This window comes from Ovis canadensis, chromosome 15, assembly GCF_042477335.2.
Source record: "Ovis canadensis isolate MfBH-ARS-UI-01 breed Bighorn chromosome 15, ARS-UI_OviCan_v2, whole genome shotgun sequence".
In the NCBI taxonomy this organism is placed as follows: Eukaryota; Metazoa; Chordata; class Mammalia; order Artiodactyla; family Bovidae; genus Ovis; species Ovis canadensis.
In genome coordinates this window covers 89,656,581-89,673,324 of record NC_091259.1, presented here as the reverse complement: position 1 = coordinate 89,673,324, position 16,744 = coordinate 89,656,581, and the positions used below count along the sequence as shown (strand labels likewise).

The window sequence follows — 16,744 nt, the reverse complement described above, 5'->3', positions numbered from 1 at the left end:
CCTGATGTGAAGAAGTGACTCAATGGAAAAGACCCTGATGTTGAGAAAGACTGAAGGCAGGAGGGGAAGGGGACAGCAGAGGATGAGATGGTTGGATGACACCACTGACTCAATGGAGCCGAGTTTGGATAAACTCAGGGAGTTGGTGATGGACAGGGAGGCCTGGCGTGCTGCAGTCCATGGGGTCACAAAGAGTCAGACACGACTGAGCGACTGAACTGAACGGAATCTTGAATGACCTTCTCTCTGCTGCTCCCCTGTCTGGTAGGAGAAAGCTAACAAATTTCTCTCATGCCCTATGCTTCACTGCAGTGGTCCTGTTAGTGTGTTAGGGTTCCCCAGTAAAGCAGAACCAACAGGATATGCACATTTACTTATTACAGGTAATTGGCTTGAGATTATGTATGAATGCATGTATGCATTTATTATGTTATTGGCTCACATGTTTGTGGAGGCTGGAAAGCCCCAACATCTGCAGGTGAACCTGCAAACCAGAGGCATGAGATATCCCATGGTGTATTCCAGTCAGCGTCTGAAGTTCTGAGAACAAGGCAGGCTTGAGACCCAGGAAGAAACGACGTTTCAAGTCCAAAGGCAGGAAAAATCCAGTGTCCCAGTTCAAAGACAGTCATACAGGAGGAATTCTCTCTTAAATCGGGTGAGGGTCAGTCTTTTTGTTGTATTCAGACCTTCAACTGATTGGACGAGGCCCACCCATATTAAGAAGGGCTATCTGCTTTAATCTTAATCTTATGCAAAATCACCCTCTCAGAAAAACCTAGAATAACGTTTGACTAAATATCCAGTCACCTTGTGGCCCAGTCAAGTTGACATACAACATTAATTGCCACACCAGATTTAAAGTTACTATGACCTGAAGGTAATTTGCAGAATATGTGAGAAAAAAGTTTTATGCAGGAAGAATTTTTAGAATTAAACTCCATCATCAAAAAAACAGGGGATATTTGTGGGAGAGCATTTCAAAGTTAATTCAAAAAGATGGGAAATGATGTTGGCTTAGTACTTTGAAATGGTATACTTTCCAGAGATTCTGTATTCAACACTAGGTTACAGGAAGCCAGAAGGATTTATACTTAATTTCATGATGCTAAGGAAAATAAAGATCAGATACTGACCCATAGTAAATATAACAGGAAGACCAAATATCCCTTGACACCATGCAGGAAGTAGCAAAAAGTCCAAACTGAATATAATCAACCCTCTAGATCTAACTACCAGTTTACAGGAAATACAGGGAGTACAGCTACATATTCAGTGACATGATAGAGATGAAACAGCGGAGTCCAGAATGTAGAATATTCTACAGGACACATATGACCTAGTTTCTCCAATAAATAAATGTCTGAAAAAGAGAGATAGGAAGCGGGAATTTACACATTAAAAGCAACTCAAGAGACTTACATGACCAAATACACTGTGGAAACTGGATTCTGATTCAAACGATCCAGATGCAAAACAAACAAAAATTAACAAATTATGAAAAGATGCTCAACATCACTCATTATTAGAGAAATGCAAATCAAAACCACAATGAGGTACCACTTCACACCAGTCAGAATGGCTGCGATCCAAAAATCTGCAAGCAATAAATGCTGGAGAGGGTGTGGAGAAAAGGGAACCCTCCTACACTGTTGGTGGGAATGCAAACTAGTACAGCCACTATGGAGAACAGTGTGGAGATTCCTTAAAAAATTGCAAATAGAACTACCTTATGACCCAGCAATCCCACTTCTGGGCATACACACCGAGGAAACCAGAATTGAAAGAGACACATGTACCCCAATGTTCATCGCAGCACTGTTTATAATAGCCAGGACATGGAAACAACCTAGATGTCCATCAGCAGATGAATGGATAAGAAAGCTGTGGTACATATACACAATGGAGTATTACTCAGCCGTTAAAAAGAATTCATTTGAATCAGTTCTGATGAGATGGATGAAACTGGAGCCGATTATACAGAGTGAAGTAAGCCAGAAAGAAAAACACCAATACAGTATACTAACACATATATATGGAATTTAGGAAGATGGCAATGACGACCCTGTATGCAAGACAGGGAAAGAGACACAGATGTGTATAACGGACTTTTGGACTCAGAGGGAGAGGGAGAGGGTGGGTTGATTTGGGAGAATGACATTCTAACATGTATACTATCATGTAAGAATTCAATTGCCAGTCTATGTCTGACGCAGGATGCAGCATGCTTGGGGCTGGTGCATGGGGATGACCCAGAGAGATGTTATAGGGAGGGAGGTGGGAGGGGGGTTCATGTTTGGGAACGCATGTAAGAATTAAAGATTTTAAAATTTTAAAAATAAAAAACTAAAAAAAAAATAACAAATTAAGGAGAAGTCTGGGGGAGGTACAGGCTGACTGAAATGATCACTATAATTTCATAAGTGTGCTGATAGCAGCGCATCTATATTAAAGCTGCTGCTTGGCATTTTAATTGGGTAGCAGTCACTTGAGCATACGCACTTGTCAGAATTCACAGACCTGAGCAGAAGAAAGATGTACTTTATTGTACGTAAACCCTAACTTAACAAAACTATGCATTGCAAAGAGAAGGAAATGGCCACAGGAGAAAACAGACAGGAAAGAACACCCTGAAAAACAAAATTTGGGGTTTTGTGTTCCAACTCCAATGAGCAGAACCAAGAGTTGTAACATGAACTAGTCGTAACTCAAACTCCCTACTGGAGCAGGGCATCCTGGCAATTCCTACAAGAATTTGATCATTGTTATGGGGTTGTAACTGCCAGATTTTCCATTATCCTTTTTTGAATAAAAATTTAAGTTCCTGGATTCTGGCCATACTCCACTCTGGGACATCAGGTGTGTGAGTAGCATGAGGAGGAATGGGCTGATATGTCTCGGGGCCGTGAGGAGTGGCTTTCAGGTGTGATGAAGAGAAACACACGTTACCCAGCAATGCTGGACTATCCTGGAGAGTGAGTAGGTGTGCTTCATGTGTGGAAGGAAGTGTATATAAGGTACTAGGGGGGCTGAATGGGTAGGACTGTGATTAAGGTTGCTCAGTTCAGTCCAGTCACTCAGTCGTGTCTGACTCCTTGCGACCCCATGGACTGCAGCACACCAGGCTTCCCTGTCCATCACCAACTAACAGAGTTTACTCAAACTCATGTCCATTGAGTCAGTTATGCCATCCAACCATCTCATCCTCTGTCGTCCCCTTCTCCTCCCGCCTTTGATCTCTGCCAGCATCAGGGTCTTTTCAAACGAGTCAGTTCTTCGCATCATGTGGCCGAAGTATTGGAATTTCAGCTTCAGCATCAGTCCTTCCAATGACTATTCAGGACTGATATCCTTTAGGATAGACTGTATGGATCTCCTTGCAGTCCAAGGGACTTCCAAGAGTCTTCTCCAACACCACCGTTCAAAAACATCAATTCTTCAGTGCTCAGCTTCCTTTATAGTCCAACTCTGGACTACTGGAAAAACCATAGCTTTTACTAGACAGACTTTTGCTGGCAAAGTAATGTCTCTACTTTTTAATATGCTATGGTTAAATATGGTTTTTAATATGGTTAGTCATGACTTTTCTTCCAAGGAGCAAGCGTCTTAATTTCATGGCTGCAGTCATCATCTTCAGTGATTCTGGAGCCCCCAAAAATAAATAAGTAAGACTGCTAGTTTACCCAATATCCATTTTCCTTTTCTTCCACAGTATTAGAATTTAGGCTAGGCATCTGGTCAAGTAGAACAAATACAACATTTCACAATCTGATTATATTTTAAAAAAATTTTTATACAATTTTAAAGATTATACTCCATTTACAGTTATAAAATATTGGCTCTATTTCCTGTGTTGTACAATACATCCTGTAGTCTACCTCACATCCAGTAAGTACTGTACCACCGAACTGAAGTATTTTAAGTGATGCTTGAGATTGCTGAAAAGAAAAAAGCCAATGAGAGAAAAAAAAAAAAAACAATGCTCATTTGAGCTCTAATATGTGTTTTGTACATCCACATGATTCTCTTAAAGTTTTTTCTAATTGAGAAATAATATACATTATACTTTAAAGAAACAGCCCCAAATGTTGAGTTGGCCAAAAAAAAAATTTTTTTTTCATTTTCACCAAAAACTTTATTGAATAATGTATTTACTGCCTTTTGCCATTTTTCAGGCAAATTTATAATTCCATCTTCCCAATACTTTTCATCTTTTTGATCAAAGAACTGTTCCAGATGCCTTTTATAGTCTTCCCGGGAACTGAATTTCTTCCATTAAGAGAACTCTGTAAAGACCAAAACAAATGGACATCTGAAGTTGCAATGTCTGATGAGGATGGTGGATGAATCAGAACTTCTCAGCTAGGCTGCAACGATTTTTGCCTGGTTATCAAAGAAACATGCAGTCTGTGTCATCCTGATGTAAGAGGATGCGTTGTCTGTTGACTAATTCTGGATACTTCATGCAAGTGCTGCCTTCAGGTGGCCTAATTCAGAGCAGTACTTATTGGAATTAATCATCTGGTCTTCCAGAGGGAGCTCATAATAGAGGACACCCTTCTAGTCCCACCATATACACACATTACTTCTTTGGACAGAGACTGGCCTTTGGTGGGGTTGGTGGCAATTCATTTCACTTGCTCCATGATCCCTTCCATTCCATATTGTTGTACAGTATCCACTTTTCACCACCCATTACAATTTGTTTTAATGGAAAGTTTTTGTTAGGTGTCAGTAGAAAATTCCATATGGAAATGAAGTCAAGAAGGTTTTTCTCGCTTAACTTATGTGGAACCCAAACTTCAAAGTGATGAACATAACCAAGCTGGTGCAAATGATTTTCAATGCTTGATTTGGATATTTTCAGTATGCCAGCTATCTCCTGCATGATATAACACTGATTGCTCTCAGTTAATGTCTAGATTGGATCACTATTAACATCAATTTGTCTTATCAGAACATGGAGCATTGTCCAGTGAGAAATCTCCAGCACACAAATTAGCAAGCCACTTTTGACACATATGATCAGTCACAGCACCTTCTCCATACACTGCACAAATCTTTTTTAAATTTCAATAATTTTAACCTTACTTGAAATAATAAAGCATAATATGCCAACAATGTGTTCTTTCATCTTCAATATTAAAATGGCTACACAAAAATTCATTAATTTTGATGTTTTTTTAAAAATGCCTGCTGATACAACAGCTGTGACAATAATACAATCTAATGAAATTGTTTCAAATGTCATTTAAGACAACTAAGCACTACTAGAGCCATCATACAGAAAAAAAACCAAACCAACTTTCGGCCATCCCAATACTTTAAATCACTGGCATGTGCTTTTGAAAGCAGCATCCTTTTCCTAATATTGCATGGATTCAACCTGATTTTCTTGAAGTGACAGTTCTTGTTTGTTACCTTTCTCTTCATTGTGGCTCTCATTTTTCTCTTCTTGTAATGATTTGTACAAGTTCTCATCTTTCTGTTTAATATCACAAAGAATAGATTCCATAGAATAGCCAAATTCAATAAAGGCATAAGGCTTATTTACACAGTTATAAACATACCCAAAGGAGTGCATAGCAACCAACCTGCCAGATGCATTAAACACTGGGGAGCCAGAAGACCCACTAAAAAAACAAGTATCATAACTAAGTGTGTTAGTGCTGCAAACGTCTGACAGGAAACTTCTCTGGGTAAACATAGGGAAAGCATTATAAATGTCTGAACAGGATCCTGGTACTACCCCATCTGAATAATGTTCTTTGCACCTCTCTAACCGTTGCTCTAGAGAAATCACAGAACAACCATCTATTTTCTTGATCTGGCCTTCTGGGTGACCAATTAAATAAAGTAAACCACTAGATGGCTGAGGCAAAATCAGTTTTGACAGGCCTGGAGGAAATCCATTTCCATTTTCACTTAGTTTTAAAATGGCATAATCTAGAGTTTCATCAGACATCAGAAACCATGGCTCAAAGGAAAGCCAATCAACATAGTTAGGGCAGAACTCTTTATAAGCAAAAGTGACCTTGGCACATGTGCTTATTATACCTGGCCATGACTCTGGATCTGTACCTTCTCCCACAATGAAGTGTAAAACATGTCTACAGGTGAAAATAAAATTTTTGTTGAAAACAAAGCAAGTAGCATTGCCTGTGTTTCCATTATTGTCCCATTTTATGAATCCAACTGACTTACTAAGATGAACAAGACGTTCACAGACTGCAACTGAAACAGAATTTTCAGTCACTTTTCCAAAGTAATTTTTATACACTCTGAATTGTTTAAACGTTGACAGTTTCATTCTCTTCTGTTCTTCCTGAAAATACTTTTGTATCCGAAGTGCCTCTTTATTAAAATTTGGATACTGAGGCATCATAACTTTGTTCAATATTTGTAAATTCTTTACCCAGAGATTAGTTGTCTCCCTTTGGATTTTCTGAATATCATATTGCTTACCTAGAGAGAGCCTTCGCCTAACTTGTGTGGTTTTTCTCCTAAGTCTTTTGTAGGGAATACTATTGTAATAATGTTTAATTTTGGAAATGGACCGGCATGTCTTCTGTTTAATATCAAGCCCTAGACTCTGACATGGGAGAATTTTTTCTCTGTTGTGTTCTGCATCTTCAGTTTCTCCATCTTTCTTTGGTTCGTCGACTTTGCTCTTAGACTGTGTTAAAGCCTGTGGACTGATACCTTCAGTGGCATTTTCATCTTCTGGTTTAATTTTTTTATGGGTACATTTCTTGACAGACAGCTTTTTAGGAATGTCCAGTTCTAAGACTTTTCCAGATACTTCATCCACCATGGACTGTTTTCCATAAATTTTATTGTAACCTTCTGTTACTCTCCATTTAAGTATGTCTAGATCTGAGCGAAATCGGCCATCATTGCAAAGGGCTTCTTTGATAGTCTCACCCTTCAAGGCATAGACGAGAACTGTAGTTCCTGGTTCATGAAGTTCCTTAATCTTAAGAATCTTCTTTATGGTCTTCCCAATAGCAACAATGTGAAAACGAATGCATTCAGCATCTGGATTTTTACAGAGGCGTAATATCTGATCATCTTCCTGGTTACTCCTTTTTTGACCAAATGTTATTTTCAAATGGGAACCACTAGGTAGGCATCTGAGAGGCATTCCTAAATTTATATGCGCTTGTATTGTTTTTTCTTCATAAACAATGATGTTCTCATATACATGTTTCTTCATCCTTTCACTGAAATGGTCATGAGCACTCAGAACTGAACAGATATTCTCATTGGGCCCACCAAATGCTGTAAACACACTACGGTCTGACTTTCTGCGGCGTTCATTCAAACTAAAGGTGAAACGACATTTTTCACTGGTGCTCACGTGTGGGTTCTGTCGTTCAGAGGATGTTTCATGCTCGCTGACTTCGCTTTTAACTTTAATGGTGCTGTTACATTCTCGTATGTCAGACAGAGACTGATCAACAGGTGTGCCCGAACACGCCTCCTCTATGACAGTATCCTTAGAAAAGGAAAGATTAAAAATTTAGTGAGGATCACCTTTAATAATAATGTTCCATGCCTTTTGAATTATAAAATCAAAATATACCATGTACTGTATACGAGTTCACGTTTCACTAAGCAGTCTGTCAGTGCTCTTGCGTATCATTAAACAACCTTTGAAAACGCAGTTTGAGGGGCTCTATGATAGTTCACTGTACAGTGGTTTTCAATCCATTCTTCTGTTGCTGGCTCTTTAGATTATTTCTAATTTTTTTACTATTCTAAATATGACACACTTTTCTATACACAAAACATTTTGTCCAAAGTCTTAAAATATTTTCCTATGCTATATTACCAGCAGTGGAAATAGATTATAAATGTACTTCACCACATACACTGCCAAAGTGCTTTCTCCGAAGGTCACATCAATTCACCCTCCCCATTCTTTCCTATTGCCCAAGGAAATCAGTATTATGGCAAATTCTTCAAAAGGATTTGAGTACTACTATTTTAAAAGTTTGGTAACTCGGAGATCTAGCTTGACTATTTTTTACATTTATATTTATTTACTTACTAACAAAGCCGGTTTAACACATCACTTGGACATCTGAAGTACCACCTTTTAAAAAATTCCTGTAAAATATTTACTGTCCAGTTTATTCTGTACATGGTATCGACAGCACTAAGGAAAGATACTAACATGATTAATAAATCACAGGATTGGACAGATACACAAATCCATATTCAAAACATATTATACCTATACAATCAGTTGGCAATAGCCTAGGAAAAAGCATTTTGATAATCTGCTGGCAACAGATTATTTAAGGACATATACGTATAGTGGCTCAGATGGCAAAGGAACTGCCTGCATGCAGGAGACAAGGGTTCAATCCCTGGGTTGGGAAGATACCCTGGAAAAGGAAATGGCAACTCACTGCAGTATTTCTGCCTGGAGAATTCCATGGACAGAGGAGCCTGGTGGGCTACAGTTCATGGGGTCGCAGAGTTGGCTAGGACTGAGCAACTAACACATACATATAAGTAGCATAATCTTTAGCTTTGTCTGTTTTTTATTTTTGCACAAATGCATCTTTTGAATATATCCTTTTTTCTTTAGTTTATTTATTTATTTTACTTCACAATACTGTATTGGTTTTGCCATACATTGACTTGAATCTGCCATGGGTGTACATTTGTTCCCCATCCTGAACCCCCCTCCCACCTCCCTCCCCATCCCATCCCTCTGGGTCATCCCAGTGCACCAGCCCTGAGCACCCTGTATCATGCATCGAACCTAGACTGGTGGTTCATTTCACATATGATACTTTACATGTTTCAATGCCATTTTCCCATATCATCCCACCCTTACCCTCTCCCACAGAGTCCAAAAGACTGTTCAATACATCTGTGTCTCTTTTGCTGTCTCACATATATGAATATGTCTTCTGTGATTTGTTTCACTATTCTTTTGACGTTCTTTCCAGTCGATGGAGCTTTAAATTCACTTTCACAGTTAAACAGAATCCACTGAAGAAATTAACTGGCTGTGTGCATTTCAGTTATTTCTAGGTTTTCTTTTCCCTACTAACTACAGTAGTACAGTTCTGCTATGAATATCTATTAATATGTTTTCTGGGGCACACATGCAAGAGTGTCTCTTGGGAACAGACTTAGGAGCTGAATTTCTCAACTTATGCAATATGCATACTCACCTTTATTAAATACTGTCAAATTATTTACTAAATGGTTGTACCACTTTACACCTCTGCCAGTGGGAAACAGGAGTTCTCATTGCCTCCACATCCTTATCAAAACATGGTATTGCCCAACTTTTAAAGTTTGCCAATCTTGTGAATGTGAAATGGCATCTTTCAAAAAAAAATTTCACTGGGGTATAGTTGATTTACAATGTTGTGTTATTTTCAGGGGTACAGCAAAGCTAACCATGTATACATACATATATATCCACTCTTTTTGTTAAGATTCTTTTCCCATGTAGACCATTACAGAGCAATGAGGAGAATTCCCCATGTATACAGCAGGCTATTATTAGTTATCTACTTTACATATGTGCTTAGTCGCTTAGTCATGTCCGACTCTGCAACGCCATGGACTGTAGCCCACCAGGCTCCTCTGTCCATGGGGATTCTCCAGGCAAGAATACTGGAGTGTGTTGCCATGCTCTCTGCCAGGGGATCTTCCCCAGGCAGGGACTGAACCCGGGTCTCCTGCACTGCAGGCAGATTCTTTACTGTCTGAGCCACCAGGGAAGCCCACCTTTATATACAGTAGTGTGCATATGTCACTCCAAATCTCCCAATTTATCCTTCCCCTGAAATGGCATCTTATTGGTAGTCTAATAAGTTTAATAATTTCTGCCTATTCATGTCTTTTACCCATCTTTCTATTGGATTATTTTTCTTTTTATTATTGAAAGTACTTTATATATCCTAGACACATATTATTTATTCATCATAAGTATTAAAAATGTATTCCCTGAGTTTGTGGACTTCCCATGTGGCTCAGATGGTAAAGAATCTGCCTGCAAAGCAGGAGACCCAGGTTGGATTCTTGGATTGGGAAGATCCCCTGGAGAAGGAAATGGCAACCCACTCCAGTATTCTTGCCTGGGAAATCTCATGGACAGAAGTGCCTGGCAAGCTACAGCTCATCGGGTCACAAAGAGTAGGACATGATTCACTTTCTTTCACTTTCTGAGTTTGTGGATTGCTTTTTGTATCAGTTTAGTTCAGTTCAGTTGCTCAGTCGTGTCCGACTCTTTGCAACCCCATGGACTGCAGCACACCAGGCCTCCCTGTCCATCACCAACTCCCAGAGTTCACTCAAACTCACATCCATCCAGTCGGTAATGCCATCCAGCCATCTCATCCTCTGTCATCCCCTTCTCCTCCTGCCCCCAATCCCTCCCAGCATCAGAGTCTTTTCCAATGAGTCAACTCTTCTCATGAGGTGCCCAAAATATTGGAGTTTCAGCTTTAGCATCAGTCCTACCAAAGAACACCCAGGACTGATTTCTTTTAGAATGGACTGATTGGATCTCCTTGCAGTCTAAGGGACTCTCAAGAGTCTTCTCTAACACCACAGTTCAAAAGCATCAATTCTTTGGTGCTTAGCTTTCTTCACAGTCCAACTATCACATCCATACATGACCACTGGAAAAACCATAGCCTTGACTAGATGGACCTTTGTTAGCAAAGTAATGTCTCTGCTTTTGAATATGCTATCTAGGTTGGTCATAACTTTCCTTCCAAGGAATAAGCGTCTTTTAATTTCATGGCTGCAGTCACCATCTGCAGTGATTTTAGAGCCCAGAAAAATAAAGTCTGACACTGTTTCCACTGTTCCCCCATCTATTTCCCATGAAGCGATGGGACCAGATGCCATGATCTTCGTTTTCTGAATGTTGAGCTTGAAGCCAACTTTTTCACTCTCTTTTTTCACTTTCATCAAGAAGCTTTTGAGTTCCTCTTCACTTTCTGCCATAAGGGTGGTGTCATCTGCATATCTTCCTTCATATGAGGTGACTGATATTTCTCCCGGCAATCTTAATTCCAGCTTGTGCTTCTTCCAGCCCAGCATTTCTCATGATGTTTTCTGCATATAAGTTAAATAAGCAGGCTGACAATATACAATCTTGACGTACTCCTTTTCCTATTTGGAACCAGTCTGTTATTCCATGTCCAGTTCTAACTGTTGCTTCCTGACCTGCAGATAAGGTTTCTCAAGAAGCAGGTCAGGTGGTCTGGTATTCCCATCTCTTTCAGAATTCTCCACAGTTTCTTGTGATCCACACAGTCAAAGGCTTTGGCATAGTCAATAAAGCAGAAATAGATGATTTTCTGGAACTCTCTTGCTTTTTCCATGATCCAGCAGATGTTGGCAATTTGATCTCTGGTTCCTCTGCCTTTTCTAAAACCAGCTTGAATATCACGGTTCATGTACTGCTGAAGCCTGGCTTGGAGAATTTTGAGCATTACTTTACTAGTGTGTGAGGTGAGTGCAATTGTGCAGTAGTTTGAGCATTCTTTGGCATTGACTTTCTTTGGGATTGGAATGAAAACGGACCTTTCCAGTCCTGTGGCCACTGCTAAGTTTTCCAAATTTGCTGGCATATTGAGTGCAGCACTTTCACAGCATCATCTTTCAGGATTTGAAATAGCTCAACTGGAATTCCATCACCTCCACTAGCTTTGTTCGTAGTGATGCTTTCTAAGGCCCACTTGACTTCACATTCCAGGATGTCTGGCTCTAGATGAGTGATCACACCATAGTGGTTATCTGGGTTGTGAAGATCTTTTTTGTACAGTTCTTCTGTGTATTCTTGCCACCTCTTCTTAATATCTTCTGCTTCTGTTAGGTCCATACCATTTCTGTCCTTTATCGAGCCCATCTTTGCATGAAATGTTCCCTTGGTATCTCTAATTTTCTTGAAGAGATCTCTAGTCTTTCCCATTAGGTTCTTTTCCTTTATTTCTTTGCGCTGATCTCTGAGGAAGGCTTTCTTATCTCTCCTTGCTATCTTTGGAACTCTGCATTCAGATGCTTATATCTTTCCTTTTCTCCTTTGCTTTTCGCTTCTTTTCTTTTCACAGCTATTTGTAAGGCCTCCGCAGACAGCCACTTTGCTTTTTTGCATTTGTTTTCTATGGGGATGGTCTTGATCCCTGTCTCCTATACAATGTCACGAACCTCCATCCATAGTTCATCAGGCACTCTATCTATCAGATCTAGGCCCTTAAATCTATTTCTCACTTCCATTGTATAGTCATAAGGAATTTAATTTAGGTCATACTTGAATCGTCTAGTGGTTTTCCCTGCTTTCTTCAATTTTAAGTCTGAATTTGGCAATAAGGAGTTCATGATCTGAGCCACAGTCAGGTCCTAGTCTTGTTTTTGCTGACTGTATAGAGCTGCTCCATCTTTGATTGCAAAGAATTTAATCAATCTGATTTCAATGTTGACCATCTGGTGATGTCCATACGTAGAGTCTTCTCTTGTGTTGTTGGAAGAGGGTGTTTGCTATGACCAGTGTGTTCTCTTGGCAAAACTTTATTAGCCTTTGCCCTGCTTCATTCTGTATTCCAAGGCCAAATTTGCCTGTTACCACAGGTGTTTCTTGACTTCCTACTTTTGCATTCCAGTTCCCTATAATGAAAAGGAAATCTTTTTTGGGTGTTAGTCCTAAAAGGTCTTGTAGGTCTTCATAGAATCGTTCAACTTCAGCTTCTTCAGTGTTACTGGTTGGGGCATAGTCTTGGATTATTATGATATTGAATGGTTTTCCTTGGAAATGAAAAGAGATCATTTTTGAGATTGCATCCAAGTACTGCATTCCGGACTCTTTTGTTCTTCTGAGGGATTCCTGACCACAGTAGATATAATGGTCATCTGAGTTAAATTCCAATCCATTTTATTTTGTTGATTCCTAGAATGTCGACGTTCACTCTTGCCATCTCCTGTTTGACTACTTCCAATTTGCCTTGATTCTTGGACCTAACATTCCAGGTTCCTATGCAATATTGCTCCTTACAGCATTGGACCTTGCTTCTATCACCAGTCACATCCACAACTGGGTACTGTTTTTGCTTTGGCTCCAGCCCTTCTTTCTTTCTGGAGTTATTTCTCCACTGATCTCCAGTAACATATTCGGCACCTACCGACCTGGGGAGTTCCTCTCTCAGTATCCTATCATTTTGCCTTTTCATACTGTTCATGGGGTTCTCAAAGCAAGAATACTGAAGTGGTTTGCCATTCCCTTCTCCAGTGGACCACATTCTGTCAGACCTCTCCACCATGACCCCCCCCCACCGCCCCCGTCTTGGGTGGCCCCACACAGCATGGCTTAGTTTCCTTGAGTTAAACAAGGCTGTGGTCTGTGTGATTAGATTGACTAGTTTTCTGTGATTATGGTTTGTGTGTCTGCCCTCTGATGCCTCTCGCAGCACCTACTGTTTTACCTGGGTTTCTCTTACCTTGGACGTGGGGAAGAAGCTATTAGGTGGTATCAATACTGCTGGTATACAGACCACACTTTGAGAAAGACAGAGTTCCTTAACCTAGAGTAGCAGTTTGCAACTTTCTGCAATGATGGAAATATTCTATATCTGCTTTGTTCAATATGGCAGCCATGAGCCACATATGGCTTCTGAGCACTTGAAATGTGGTTAGTGCATAAAGAAAATCAATTTTAAACTTCATTTACCTTTAATCCAATGAATCATTTTTGTTATTTCAAAGTTAGATGATTTTCCCGACAAAACGTTTTTACTGATAGTCTACTGTGACCTTGTACTAAACTGTATTCCCAGTATTACTTGCCTACTATGTTCTTGAATTCTCCTTACATACCGTCAAATCTAGCTATACTATTCCTCAAACAGTTTTGCTTGTGTACATGACTTTACCCAGACTATTCCCTTATATTTGATCCACCTACCTTGTGAAATTGTGGCCATTCTTTAAGATATTTCTCATATGACATAACTTTAATTTCTTGAGTCTCAATTAAACCCTCTTTTCTCTGCACTCTAAAAGCACTTGTTTATATTTTGATTTAGTATTACTATTTTGCATACTTTGAGTAAAACCATGTGTTGGTCCAAAATTGGGTTCTGAAGCCTGATTGCCTGGGTTCAAATCCTTGCTCTGAAGTCCATTACTTTTGCAATTTTAAGAAAAATGAGGGTCAGTTTCTCTATTTAGGGATGATAATATCTATTGCAAAGAGTTTTATTAAATGTTAAAGGAGATAATCCATAGGAAGTGACAAGACTAATTCCAAGTACACAGTAATTTCTCAGTACACATTAACTATCTTATTATTTTTGCCTATCTATATTTCCAGTGATACTGAGTGTCAATACTGTCACCTTGCTGTTTAACAAGGTATTCTTTGCTTTGTTAATTCATATACTATCATTTTGTTTTTACACAAACACTTATATGTATGATCTCCCTAAATATATTTTAAACAATACATGAGAAGGGGTTATAATTGCCATTCTTTATACACTTATCCCCTTCAAGGATCCTAAGACAGTTCTATAGTTAGAGTGCCATCCCAGCAAAGTTGTTTACAAGTACACACACCTTTGATGCTTCAGGTCTGGTACCTTCGTCATTTCCTGTAGCACTGAATGATGTATTCTCTTCAGTCTTTATGAAATTCATGATGAGTCCCAGGAGAATATGACTTTCTTCCACTACTGGCCAAGACAGAGAAACAGGATTGAATTTACCAACCCCTTAATGACTAAAACAATAAAACACAAGATATATGAAATAATAAGTTTCAAACACTGGTTATCAGGCAGGGCACAACAGTGATCTCTGACCCCTAAGAGAGAGAGAGAGAAATCAGAGGCAGGACCTAGAGACATCTAGCTTGCTGCCTGGGGAGCATCTCCAGGCTGTATCTCAGGGAAGGGAGACACAAGCAAAGCCTGGCACTTTCCCCAAGTTGAGAAGACAAACTAAGAGTTCTGGTGGCCCCAGGAGGCTGGAGTTTGCAGGGCTAGAGTACTAGAGAGCTACAGTTACACAGAGTGTCAGAGATCTGTAGTGGGCACCCCTGACATTTCAGCTGACTAGTGGTCTGTGTCCCTCACTCAGCTGAGAGTACTTTCTGTTTCTCTTGCTCAGCTGACAATGATTTGTGTTCCCAAAAGCAAACTGGAAAACTTCATAATTCATAACATATTGACAAAGGTACCGCCGCTAAAGTGGGACAAAATTAGCTGTAGACCAAAGACTGCTCTGGTCCCACCTGACAAAATTTAAAAGCAAGCTTTGGAAGCGTAAAACTTTTCCACTAACACAACTAGAACAATGCTCAAAAATGTTGATAGGAATAGAAACATTTCTAGCACCCATATATGTGAAATTGACAAAGTTTGATATCCAGTACAATTCTGAGGCATAAAAAGCAGCAGAAAAATAAGATTCACAATGAGGAGAGAAATCAATGAACAGAAACATATCCAAAAGTGACTCAGATGATAGAACTAGTAGACAAGAACATTAAAATGGTTATTATCTTTAATTTCTGGCCAAACAAAGTGACAAGGACCTGACTTGCCCTTCAGTCTGAAAGCAAAAGAAGACAATAAGCTAAACAGATGGAACAGGAATTTGAAAGGAACTAGACATCATGCAGCAGACATCATGCAATCCGGGGCAGTGACAAATGAAGGGCATCCTGTGATGACTCCCGCTGACTGCCTTGAGAGATTCCAGGCCAGGGTGTCACGAGGGGCAGCCAGGCAGGGCCCGCTGGCATTGCTGACTTGAGGAGACAGCTGAAAGACCAAGGTGGCAGAGTTCAAAAGACACAGAAAAGAGAGAGCTGCACAGAGGGAAGCCCGGATATATGAACACTCAGCATTCAGCTGAGAACTGATCACAACAGCAACGGAAGAACTACCCGGGGCCAGGAAAGAACCTCCACAATCCACCAAACTTTCGCGAGGTGATACTCCTTTCAGAAATCTGTTTCCTCATTTGTAAATTAAGGAGCTTGGCTCAAACTTGTATTGACTGGTCCTGAGAATTCTCCCCTCTGAATTTTTTTTTAAACAAGAAGATACCTGAATCCCATCCGCACTATGCTTGGAATGCAGTTATGGGAATTTCCACTATTAAATCACCTTTAACCACCACCACCCCACTTCCACGCCCAAGTTAACTGGAATAGGGAACTCCACGTCCTCCTCAAGATCAGAGGAGCCACTCACAGAGCGGAGAATCTGTCCCAGCGGTGAGGGTGATGGCGTGACGGGAATCCGCGATCCCGGCTGCGAGGACGGCGCTCGGCGGGAATTCTTCCCGCGCGAAAGCGGAACGCAGTTATCCCCAATCGTCTGGCCAATGGGAGGCCAGGTTGCAGAGGTCGTCTCTCTCATTGGACAGAAGCTCGCCCCGTGCAGAAGCCGATTGGCCGAGCCACTGAGAGCGGCGGCCGGAGAGGGTGGCGGGGCGGTTCGCGCGTAGGAAGACGCGCGCCCCGCGCGTCAGGAGGCCGCCGCCTCCGGCCGGTCCATTCGCGCGAGACTCCGCACTCTTGCCACAGTCCGCGTCCTCGTTCCGGCTCGGGTTTCGAGCCGTCCTGTCCCTTCATCCAGCCCGCCCATCCGCGTCCGCTGCTGTCAGGGTTAGGGTTAGGGTTAGGTCCCCTCAGGGCCGGTTACACGGCGGCTGCGCGGAGCGCGGGGCAAAGCGCTCGGCCTCCGGAGCCGCTGGGCTC

The 16,744-nt window shown here is 40.7% G+C and overlaps 2 protein-coding genes across 8 annotated transcripts in view; one reads left to right on the top strand and one right to left on the bottom strand.

Annotated features, from left to right (window-relative positions):
• The window catches only part of GLYATL2 (glycine-N-acyltransferase like 2), a 93,811-nt gene that overhangs the window by 8,662 nt on the left and 68,405 nt on the right, over positions 1-16,744 (top strand). The window lies entirely within an intron of this gene.
• FAM111B (FAM111 trypsin like peptidase B) lies at positions 3,760-16,355 on the bottom strand. 2 transcript variants are annotated; one of them, XM_069553232.1, is made up of 3 exons: positions 16,236-16,355; positions 14,593-14,708; positions 3,760-7,498 (listed from the first exon to the last, which is right to left on the bottom strand). In XM_069553232.1, exons 2-3 carry the CDS (start codon positions 14,671-14,673, stop codon positions 5,366-5,368), a joined length of 2,214 nt encoding a protein of 737 aa, XP_069409333.1. In that variant the 5' UTR covers positions 14,674-14,708; positions 16,236-16,355; the 3' UTR covers positions 3,760-5,365. The 2 variants fall into 2 exon arrangements, with proteins under 2 accessions (XP_069409333.1, XP_069409334.1); XM_069553233.1 differs by having other exon boundaries at positions 14,593-14,705; positions 16,236-16,334.

Bases quoted from the DNA above. Each gene is read 5' to 3' on its own strand.
- FAM111B (XM_069553232.1), bottom strand. From the start codon at position 14,673: ATGAATTTCATAAAGACTGAAGAGAATACATCATTCAGTGCTACAGGA. The intron at 7,499-14,592 runs GTGTGTGTACTT...TCCTTTTCTAAG, and splicing joins CCAGACCTGAAGCATCAAAG to GATACTGTCATAGAGGAGGC.